At 45.0% G+C, this 11,229-nt stretch overlaps 1 protein-coding gene across 3 annotated transcripts in view; it reads right to left on the minus strand.

Annotated features, from left to right (window-relative positions):
- Positions 1–9,835, minus strand: part of inf2 (inverted formin 2) — a 12,943-nt gene extending 3,108 nt beyond the window's left edge. For 2 of the 3 annotated variants that reach the window (XM_068721593.1, XM_068721592.1), the window contains exons 1-19: positions 9,589–9,835; positions 6,208–6,609; positions 5,487–5,602; positions 5,098–5,257; positions 4,253–4,286; positions 3,861–4,002; positions 3,561–3,693; positions 2,700–3,302; positions 2,134–2,279; positions 1,960–2,021; positions 1,778–1,880; positions 1,562–1,647; positions 1,337–1,437; positions 1,155–1,225; positions 959–1,066; positions 798–868; positions 557–677; positions 299–463; positions 1–58 (exon numbers count right to left, since the gene is read on the minus strand). The exon at positions 1–58 is cut by the window's left edge and continues 45 nt beyond it. In XM_068721593.1, the coding sequence (XP_068577694.1) occupies positions 1–58; positions 299–463; positions 557–677; positions 798–868; positions 959–1,066; positions 1,155–1,225; positions 1,337–1,437; positions 1,562–1,647; positions 1,778–1,880; positions 1,960–2,021; positions 2,134–2,279; positions 2,700–3,302; positions 3,561–3,693; positions 3,861–4,002; positions 4,253–4,286; positions 5,098–5,257; positions 5,487–5,602; positions 6,208–6,604 (2,677 nt within the window). In that variant the 5' untranslated portion in view covers positions 6,605–6,609; positions 9,589–9,835. Of the gene's footprint in view, positions 59–298; positions 464–556; positions 678–797; positions 869–958; positions 1,067–1,154; positions 1,226–1,336; positions 1,438–1,561; positions 1,648–1,777; positions 1,881–1,959; positions 2,022–2,133; positions 2,280–2,699; positions 3,303–3,560; positions 3,694–3,860; positions 4,287–5,097; positions 5,258–5,486; positions 5,603–6,207; positions 6,610–9,588 lie in introns of those variants that run through there. The other variant, XM_068721594.1, reaches the window with a different exon arrangement.
- Positions 9,836–11,229: the final 1,394 nt, after the last annotated feature.

The raw sequence follows: 11,229 nt of genomic DNA on the forward strand, positions 1-11,229 counted from the left end.
CCAGCTGCCTCTTCCTCTTCTCGGCCTTGGCTGCCAGCTCTCTTCTGGTTTTGTTTTCCTGTCAGCATAAAAGTAGAGATGTCACTGCCAAGTACAAAATGTACGTGGCAATTTGTTTTTGTATCATTTCGGAAGAGATAGAGCAACATTTTATAACGTTGCGATAATACCCACGTTCAATTGAAAATACACACTATATACTGTACGTGCACACACAGTCACAAACGGCCCAGCGTGCACGTTGTTCTGAAGTTGTAAGTTTAAATCTACACAACATAAAAAGACACAAATCGCTGACCTTCAGGGCCTTGATGAAAGCTCCTCGGAAAGTCCTGATGGTTCCGAAGAGTTCCTCAAGCGACAGCTGGTTGACATCTTCACATAAGTAAGTAGCCAGCTCACTCCTCTTCTTCTCTACTGCAGCGAGCCTTTCGCCCAAAGCCTGACATGCCACCAGACTTTCCTGCAGCAGAGAAAAATGGAGGGATTTGGATCCAGAGAGTATTGGGGTATCAACAAACTCCATTTGTAGGCAAAGCAGAGACCGTCCCGTTACCTCAAGAACTTTTTCGTATTGCTCCTTCACGTCTTCGACAGAGCCGGAGACCTTCTTGGCCGCCTCATTCAGTCGTTTTAGTAAGGCACTGGCTTCTGACTGAACAGAGTCCACATTAACTCTGCAGGACAAAGTGTAAAACCATTTCTTATAAGAATGTTACAAATCCACAGAGAAGCAATTTTTAAAAAAAAAAAAGAAGAAGAACATTAGCAAAAGTAGACGTGAACGTTGTCTTTACCCTGCTGCTTTTTCACAGATCTCTATATCATCTGGCAGCGCCAACAGCTCTGGGTGGTTCGCATCTGCTTCCTTTGCAAAACAAGTCACGCAGTGTTAAGTAATTAAACAGGTTCATAACTGAGAAACAAAGTTATGGCCGCTGTGAGCCACTGTGTGTACCTCCAGGATGTGATGAAGCAGCGTGATGCGGCTCTTGTTGGCCTTGGTCTCTGTGAGCTTGAGCAGAGAGCTGATCTTGAACCCCTCGGCGTTCCCTGTGTGACTTCCCTGGAAGCAGACCGGCGATTAAAAATGCAAGCTCTGTCTAAATGTCAGCTTAAAAGTAAAATATACATGAGATAGAAGAGGTTCTTACATAGTTGAGAAAATTGCCAACGTCAAGGATGAGCCTGCAGAAAACGGGCATGAGCGCGCTCGTTTTGAGAGCTGAGAGATTTGTTACACGGAGTTAATTTGATTAGAATATTTATCTATATCTTGAGAAAGAATGACAACTGCGTGCATACGAATATAGCTGAAAGCCTAGGGTTTCCTTACACTGGCAGGCCTCCTCCACCAGCTTGACTTTAGGTTTGAGCATATCCAACACCGATGACGTCTCCTCACACAGCAACATGCAGTCAATCCTCAACTGATAACTGGAGAAACCAGCCAGAAAAGGAAAAGGAAATAAGAAGGCCAGTATGAGCATATAAAAATACGCAGCAAGCACATACACAGTGAAAAACAGAATTGGAGTAAAAACTAAAAATGTATAATTACCACGGCACAGTGAGGAGGGAGGTGTAGAAGCGGTCAACATTTGCCAACTTGTCTTTCTCTCCTTGGAAGGACTTCAAATTTTCAATCTAGGTGAAAAGCACCAGACAGTGACTCAGACAGTCGGCATTTCAAATTGTGCCCATAATGGTAGATACATGGGCAAAAAAAATAAAAATAAAATAACTCTAGGTAAGGATGGAGAATAAGAGCACAAACCTCGTGTCTCTCTGGTAGGAGCTTAATGAGCTGCTTTAGCACCTCTACATCCAACCTAGTACGGTCCCCATTCTGAATCATGGCTACAAAGTCCTCATTTTTGCTGGACAGAGAAAAATGAAAAATCCTTGACTGGAAAAAACATATTTAAAAATTAAATAAAAATAATGTGCGACTCTTACCACTTGAACTGCTTCAGGAATATGTTCAAATTCAAGTTTTTCTTTGGATCGATGAACGTTATCTATAGAATAAAACGAGACGTTAATATTGATGATTCAGCTTTGAGAAATCAGGTGCGTTTGTTCCGAGTACTACAGCGCTGAGGAGCAGCGTCGAGTGTTGACCAAGCACACCTCTTTAAGCTCCTTCTTGACAGGAGCAGCTGCCCCCTTGTCTTTGTGCTCGGTCACCGGGAAACAGAACAGCTGCTCGATGCTGCTGTAGTCCGGCTCCCGAGGAGGAGGCTCCGTCTGAATCGAGGACCACATGGAGTGACCATCTGTGTCAGGAAGAGAGGAACCCGTCATGAGCTCACGTGGCTCCATTTTGTATCAACATCCTGCCATTGCTAAAAAAAATGTTTTTTGTATTTTTTACAGTTTTTAAAAAAAAAAACTCTGGTTAATCCTTCGCAACACCCACCCAAATTTGGAATCACGGTTCTGGTCATATTAAATGTTCCATCCCCATCAACTATGCTCTACACAGAGGCCTTCTGCCAACGTCTTCACTCACATTTCCCATAATAATGTTCTATTTCAGAAATGGCCTGAAGGGGTGAATAATATCTTGACGGATAGAGGCAAAAAAAAAAGTGATTTAGCACGATTCTCTTCAAATTAGATTCAGCCATGGTCTACTGCCGTTATACATAAATGACAGATTGCAGTGGCAGTTAAAGAGTGATTGATCCACTCACCAATAACAGTGCGCAGTTTCTGCCAGTTGAGCTTTTTCATCCTCAGGGTGGGGCATCGGCTTGCCTTTGTGGGTGCAGCGTACCCGAGAGCCTGGCTGCTCTGAGCCACTATCATGCCTGGGGGAGGAGGAGGTGGAGGTGGCATGCCAGGTAAGGGAGGTGGTGGCGGCGGTCCACCACCCATCCCCGCTAGGGGCGGCGGAGGTGGTGGGGGCGGCATGCCTGGACCGCCGAATAGTGGCGGTGGCGGTGGTGGTGGTGGTATTCCGGGCAAGGGGGGAGGTGGTGGGGGTCCACCAAACCCTCCAGGTAGCGGTGGAGGAAGAGGAGGTGGTGGGGGTGGGGGTGGGCACTGGTTAGAAGGTTGGAGCCCCATCATACCAGGGGGTAGAGGAGGAGGAGGTGGTGGTGGTGGTGCACAAAGTGGCTTCTGAGAGGATGTGGTGCTTTCGTCCGACGTCTCTTCGTCCTGGTGATGCAGGTCAGTCTGCACGGCCCTGTCCACTCTCACCAGCTGCCCGTCCACCTCGTGACGACCTTCACAGCTCTTGCCTTTGGAGAACATCAGCCGCTGCATGATCTTCTCGCAGGACTCCATCTGAGCTGGAGCACAAATCCAAAACAAACACACACATGAACCCCGTCTGACGCTCCTTCTCTCGCCAAAACAAAAAGCTTTCAGCCATCCTGTCAACAAGCTGCCTCTATTTCATTGCGACGATCGTTTTTTTTTTTCCTGGAAAACCACGCCCCTTCACACATGAATCACAGAGGAGAGGCCTTTAGAAACCCATTAGCCTCTCCGGAGACTTGACTTAAAGTGAATGTATTGCTGCTGCTGCTGCTTTAGTGCCGACTCACAGTCCTGGGCCAGCAGTATGGCTCTGTCGGTGATGGTCTCCAGAGCCAGCCAGATATCAGAGCGGCCCGGCTCCAGCACCAACAACGTCTGCAGGATGGACAGCAGCTGGAGAGAGGCTGGAGAGCTGCTCACCTGCACACAAGAGCGCACACACACACACACACACACACACACACACACACACACACACACACACACACACACACACACACACACACACACACACACACACACTAAGTGGCTTTGTCACATTTGCATACCCAAGTCTAATAATGAAGCCAAACAGTCAGCTCTCACACCTTGTTAAAGAGTGTAGTGAAAACCTCCAGGTGATCACTCATGTCAATGCCCCCATAGACCCGCAGCAGCTCCTCCTCATCTTCAGCCATTGCCTCTTCAAAGGCTTCACATTGAATAATCAAGTCTTCATCCTCCTGCTCCCTGCACACGACACTCATACAGAGCACTGGTGAGGGACACTTCATCGCATTTTTTTTTTTTTTTTAAAAAAAGGACATTTTCAATTTTGAATAAGCAATGTCTAGGGCCAAACGGCAACATCGCGTCCCAAAAGCACAATTTTCCGCTCAATGTGACTTTAAATTACCTCTAAATTTAAACTTATTTTGTTGCATAAAATCTGCTTTGGAGACTGACAAAACCAAATGAGAACAACAGAAAGAAGGCTCACCTTAACTTTGGCAGAATATCAAGTAACTGGAGCCCTGCAAGACAACGATAAAATACGAAAAAACACTCAATCATCAGAATTTTAAGAAAGTTGATCTCCAGAATGTGTGACCTATTCACAGTGGCATATGTTAGTTTTTGGGGAAATTGGCAGGAAGTCACAGGTGAGCAATCACACAAGAGGAGTGGCCATACAAATGGCTGATTGGTTAAAGGTGGCGGGTGGCATTTGAATGTTTTTTTATAGAGCTGCTGCGTCTGATGACATATTTGTCAAACTATCTTGACCGTGGTGATCTTCAGGCAGATGTAGCTCAGTGCTTAACGACTCTTCGAAAAAAAAAAAAAGGTCCTGGTTTCAGTCCAAGGTTAACTCTGTTTTGGTCCAGTATATGCTGGGACAGACTCCACATAAAAAAAGAATAATCCATGGACGGAGGGATGGTTGGATAGGGCGTTTCACTCATACTATATCATTAAATATCACATTAGGTCAGTGTGATTTAATCAGTGTAAGAGTGATGACATGTTCTTTAAACTGAAATCGTTGCTAGTCACTGTTATTGGTGTAAAAGGCATGAATCCACAATGCTTCATACACTTGAGGTTTGCTTGGTTCTCAGGCGTTTTGAGTGAGAATGAGGCCATTAAACCTATTCTTAGACAGCAGCGCCAGTGACAGGCATATTTGTAACAGAGCTCCTGCTGATGGCCCGCTTTCCCATCTGCATTCCCATTCAGCCCAGAGAGGAGACACCGTTGCGGTTTGCCACCGCGTGACCTTACTCATGATGGGACTCTAGACTCCCAATTAATTGTTAAGTAGCAGCTGAATGGAGAACCTACCGATAAACTGCTTTCTCATCTTATCTCTCTGCCTGAGGTCGTCTCTCCCGAAGATGAGGGCGTTGACGACGCTGAGGAGCGTCACCATGTACGGGACGTTGTCTGTGGCCTGCAGCTCGTTCATGATCACACTGAAGCGATACTGCTGCGTCTTCACTCCCTGAAGGGGAAATCAAAGTCAGCGTAAGTCATCAACATCATTGAGGAACCGGGTGAATCCACGGGATTGTACCGCTTGTGCGCGCAACCCACCACTAGAGGGCATCGTTAAGGTACTTCATTAATTAACTTCATCTAGAGCGCGATATCAATCCCACAACAGCTTAACTTTTTCAAAAAAAATAAATAAAGGAAAGAAAGTTAAAAGTATGACTTCTGCGTCTTCTTGCCTTGTAGTGGTCCAGGGCATCCAGTGCCAGCCGATGTCCGTCTGCAGAGAACACGCTGAGGGCAGCGAGTAGCTCAAACACCTGCTTCTTCACCATGGTGTTGGAAGTGTCCAAAGCTGCGGAGCATGGTGATCACACACATCAGTACAGGTCGGGCTCTCATAGCTTCCATCAGTTTCTACCTCTGCTCTTTGTGTGCGGACTCAAGCAAAATGCTGTATTGAACAACTCCTCTTGAACTTTGCCCTCTGATGATGTTGTGTTGTACTGCAGATAAACATGTGTTTGTGTGTGTGTGTGTGTGTGTGTGTGTGTGTGTGTGTGTGTGTCTGAAGGTGGGGAAATCCAATATTCATAACTCACTGTGATGCTACATTTTTAGGAATGTCCTGAAGCAACCCTTACTGAATCATTTCTGTACACAACGCTGAGTACAAGGCCAGAAAATCCAGCTCGGCACAGTGAGTCACGTAGAGTTGTGACCTATTTAATTCAAACTTTTATATAATATATATATAAAAAATAAAAATAATTCAGGTCCTTAAACATGTCTTTCTTTGGAATAAACAGGTTGTTTTAACTATCTTGACCAAATTACCCAGTATATATATATCTTCTGAAGCACCTGGGCCACCGTATTCATTGTGTAGGCTATTTCGAGACATAATCAAATGAACACTAAATGGAATAATGAGTGCGGCAGATGTGATGATTTTTCAACCTTGGGAGAGCTTCCGAATGTATCCCTCGTTCTCTATAATGAAGTGGATCCCTGCAGAGGAGTTCATGACCGCCCTGACGCAGCTGACGCATGTGAGCTGCAAAAGGGCGTCGGCAATGCGAGAGCATCCCCGCCCCGAGAGTCGGTCCAGGGCCTCCAGGAGGAGATCCAGCCCGCTCAGCTCCAGGAACTGGACCATCCACGTCTGGTCGCTGCCCTCCAGGCGACGCTTCAGCCCCGAGTAGTTGACCACAGTGGGAACTTGCAGCAGCCTGATGCACAGCTCTGGGTCAGCACTCTCCAGGTTGGCCTCCAGCTGGGTGTCCGAGTCCTGCGAGGAGCCGAGGCGACCCCTGACGGCCGCCCACTTCTTTTTCCCATCTGACTTCCCTGACATGATGGCTGTGGAGGACAGAAGGGAAAACTATCACAGTTTTTTTTTTTTTTTTTTTTCAATGTGTGCAGATGACAAGAGAAAAATAAATAAATTCAGCTTGTTTTGGACTGCTGATGGCGTCTGTTTGCAACGATATCCGAGGATTTTGTCCAGTGTTGTCATCGCTATCCAGGCAGCCGGAAGCAGACCAAAAATAGGGCCTTCTCAGGAAGGAAAGCAGAATAGGAAATGATAACTCCGCACTTTTTTGTGGGTGATTAAAAGATATGTCAGCAGTCCAGTCACCACCAGCTCTGCCAAACATTCCTATCTAATCCTGCAGAGACTGGTTGTCAGCTTGTCCCAACTCTGTGGAAAGCCAGGCTCAACGTTGTCTGGACAGTGTGTATCGTCATCGATCAGCGTACCGGACATAAAGGTATCTTCAAGCCCATTACTGGGATATAAACATTGGAAAACAGGCGCACTAAAACATAGAGACAACTGTCCAGGAGTAACATTTCGCAAACATTATACCGGCATATGTGACATTGACATGAATGCACACATTGATTCAGAGCACAGTCTCCTCTTTTACCAACCTGCCTCACCCACAAGCTTCTACAAACTATCCACTGCAATGCATGTTACAAGCACAGACACGTTCCCACAATCTCATCACATGAACAAGAGTAAGAGCTCGGGCCAAAAAAAACAAACTTTCTCCAAAAGTCGAAATATACTTTCTCTCAGTGCTGGAGTTGTTATATTAGGTGGTGCAGAATAAAAGAACAAGCGTGAGTGGTCCTTCTGTCTCCTGTTGTTGATTCCACACTTGGCAAACGTAAGATATACAGACGAGGCATTGAGTGATGAGCATGCACAAACACAATGCTCTGCAAAAAAAAAAAAGGTCATTCATGGAGCCGATCTGGAAGGAATTATAGCTTTTACAAGTCTTCTATTTTACCATCTAGACAATACGAGGCCCTACTCTGGAATCCTGCTTTCTACGTGTTTTAGGAGCTCAGTGAACTTAACACAGCAAGAAAATAAACTTGGGATTTCTCTCCTTTCAAACGGTAATTCACAGAAGTAACGACTGGTGAAAAATCGGACAAATTGGATTTCTATTCGCTGAGGCGGAATCAAGGTAAAATGAGGCTTTCTGTTTTCTCACATATTCTGGTATTTGTCAGCTCTGACTGCAGCGTTTTTTTTTTTTTTAGTCCTGCTGCCAGTGTGAGAGTGTTACCGTGGCAGCGAGCAGACAGACAATGGTGTTTTACAACAGCAGGCCTTCTCAATACTCTTCAAAAAGGGCTCAGTGTTCAGCGGACACAAAATGGATGGATGGCTCCCTGCCCCCCCCCCTTTCAGGCTAATAGAAGTTATAGCCAGAATAACACTTTCTGATTCTCGAGTACATTTGGCGTTCGTGTTCAGTGTGAGGAACAAAAGCTGACGATGAGACGAACGCTTGTGAACTCCTGCAAAGCGATAGCTACAACGAAGACAGTTCAAGGGAAATGGTGTGTGTGTGTGTGTGTGTGTGTGTGTGTGTGTGTGTGTGTGTGTGAGTGTGTGTGTACAGGAACTTTTCATAAGGAAGGAACGGACTTTCCCAGGACAGGAAACCTGGCTCGAGATAAACACGTGGGTGCGACAGATTATGTTCTTCTTTTGGAAACAGTTCAGTTTCATTGCCGTTGGACGATGATTCAAGTGAATTTTGTTCATGTGCAAACATGTGGGTGACATGGCAAGCATGTGTCACACATCAACTGTGATGGGAAAAAGATTTTTTGCACATTATTTTTTTTTTCTCTGCAGTCCTCAAATACCAAGAGAATTTTATTCGCCGACCTTGTCTGCCAGGTCTCCCACATGTACCACTAATAGCAGGCTGATTCACTGCTCACTGGACGAACCTACTCTTCTGTCCTCTGGTTACACCGCCCACACACAGCAGCCCACTGTACAGCAGCAACACTTCAGGAACAGCTCCACAGATTTCTTTTCCCCCTATTAGACATATGCAAAGCTTGCTTGGATGATTCATTTCTTTCAACAAACGGTCTGCGCAAGTCAGTCATAATACATGAGTAATAACAATAACAGCTTTAGGGGGAATAAACATCAGGCCAGTTGAAACGTGTATCTCTCGCTGCATTTTGTTTCCTTCCGCTGAAGAAATGAGAAATAATCGATGGGGATACATATTAAGACAACACGTGTCTGTTGCTTTTGAGATTGCGTAATCGTAGATAATTATTCAAGCTTCATCAGTGCTGTAAATTCTATTACAGTCGTCTCAGCAGTGATTATTACAACACAGAACATCTGGTAGTCATTTCACTGATATCCCGACCTTCTCTGGTCCACTCTCTGCTATTTAAGGGAGTGACCGAAATGCCTGCAAAGTCCACAAAGCACATTGTGGAGTTTGAAATGTTTTAGTTGGAGTTTCCTGTATTCCCAGACTCTCTGCTGCAGAATTCCTTCAGCAATTGCCAGGTTGATTTAAACATCTGCACAGTGACAAATGCACCGACAGAGACAGTCCGTATGGTCCAACACATAATCTCAAAACTGGGATTCTCAGTTCAAGTGGATTTTTGACAACACAGTTGTTGTTTTTTCCCCTCACCGCCGTCTTCCTCCTCATTCTGTCCGAGGAAAGGAGGTTAAGAGAGGACAGACGATTGCCACCTCCAGCAACATATTGCCATTCCAGAATGCAATTGCCAGTTTGCCAATCTGCATTATGCATTGGTGCTTTAGGATAAAAACGGATAAAACGGACCTTAGTAGCAACATTAACGGTGCAAAATCATTACTTTGCGCTGCGATTTATTGCCCACATACCAATAAGGGGCATAACGGGACCAGTAACTGACACCAGAGAACAAACCCTAGCCGTTATGATTACTGTCACCAGTACAACATGTCACATCCGTGGTGCGTCGTTACAGATCACCTATAATCGGACTATGACACCTTACCTGCTTTTTATTCCATCAATGTGAAGACACTTGAAGAACCGCGTCCTCTGATGTGCTTTCAAATCAGGGAGCGCTTTGCAGTCATCCGGACATTTTTAATCGGACAAAAAAAAAATTAAAAATGAAGCATGGAGCCCTGGAAACGTCGGCACTGTGGGGCAAAGTGAAAGCCTGTGTGGTGTGTGCGGATGGCACCGTTTTCAAAACGTTACTGTCCCCGAGCTTTTTATTTACTTGTGAGAGGCGGACATCATCAAAACAACTAAACTTACTACATTACTCAGCTGTTACATCCGGTCGAAACCATCAGAGTAAAACGTTATTCACGTTAGAGTGGCTGCTGCACGGTTATATGAAACGCTTTAGGCAGTTCTGATATGAGCTCAAGATATGATTTGGCCCTTTAACGTTAAATGTTATATGTAGTTATACTCGAAGAGACTGTGGTGACAAAAAACCGTTAACGTTAGTATGGCTAGCTACTTAAAAAAAACCGTTAACGTTAGTATGGCTAGCTACTTAAACAGTAAACTAATAACAGAAAATCTTAAATTAAATACAAGCAAACAAAAAGTTATTATAAATAGAGTAACGTTACCTGCAAAAAGGGCTCCAACCAAGGTATTTGGATATTAAGCTAATATACCAGTTCACGTTAGCTCGGTCACAACTTACAAAACTGAAACAATGTCAGTTGAACTGCAGCTGCTGTGTAAGTGATGGGTAACTGCTACTAACGGTTAGAGCATTCAACTGGAAATAACGGCTGGAGGAATTACCTGAAATAAAAGTAGTTTTTTCAAACGTTCACACTCAGAGTTTTCCACGACAGTGTTTTATTTTGGAGGCAGAATTGCCTAGTTTCCGGACTTCGCGTGCCTGCCGTTTTGTGGCTTGAAGCTGATTGCGATGCGGAATGCAGCCAGTGGTTGTGGGCCCTCCTCCCATGCTCCCCATCCCATCAGCTGAATTTGACCTCAGGCGGACCGTGGCTGCGGGAGGAAAATGAACCTGAATTAATCCAAGACAACGAATCTTGACAGTACAAGAGGCCCGTCGCAGTAAAAAAGCAGCTCTGTTTCATTGTGAATTAATACAGTTTTGTTTATTGCAGAGACAATGTCCGAAACCTCAGGGCGTTTGAGTCTGACTGCCCCGAAGAGCCTTATGGAGCATCCAACATTCTTTACTTTTTTTCAATTTAACCCAAAATTATCCTTTGAATTATTTAAATCAGGATGCAGACATAATCTGGAGACACCCAGACGGAGGCCACGTCTTTCCTCTATGATTTGCTTACATGACTCTGTTGAAGAAAATCATCATATAACTTAGAATTAAACTAAAGCCATGGCCTGATTCTGATTGCTACTCCAAGAACTCCGTCTCTTCTCTTCATTTTTGCTTCTAAATAATGGCGCCCAACGTGGGGCGACAATCGACGATTGTCACCGAGATTCAATCAAGGTGCTACAGAGTTTAGCAGAAGGAGGACACAAAGCCTCACAAACAAAACTACAATACTGTCAACCACAAGTAGAGTATCTGGGTAGAATGGTCTCCCACGGAACCATCTCGATGTCACCCTCCCAGCTAGAGGGAGTGAGTAAAGCTCCGCGCCCTAGATCCGTTGGTCAGCTA

This window comes from Cebidichthys violaceus, unplaced genomic scaffold (assembly GCF_023349555.1).
Source record: "Cebidichthys violaceus isolate CVI_PGR_0920_01 unplaced genomic scaffold, fCebVio1.0.p SCAF_28, whole genome shotgun sequence".
Taxonomy (NCBI): domain Eukaryota; kingdom Metazoa; phylum Chordata; class Actinopteri; order Perciformes; family Stichaeidae; genus Cebidichthys; species Cebidichthys violaceus.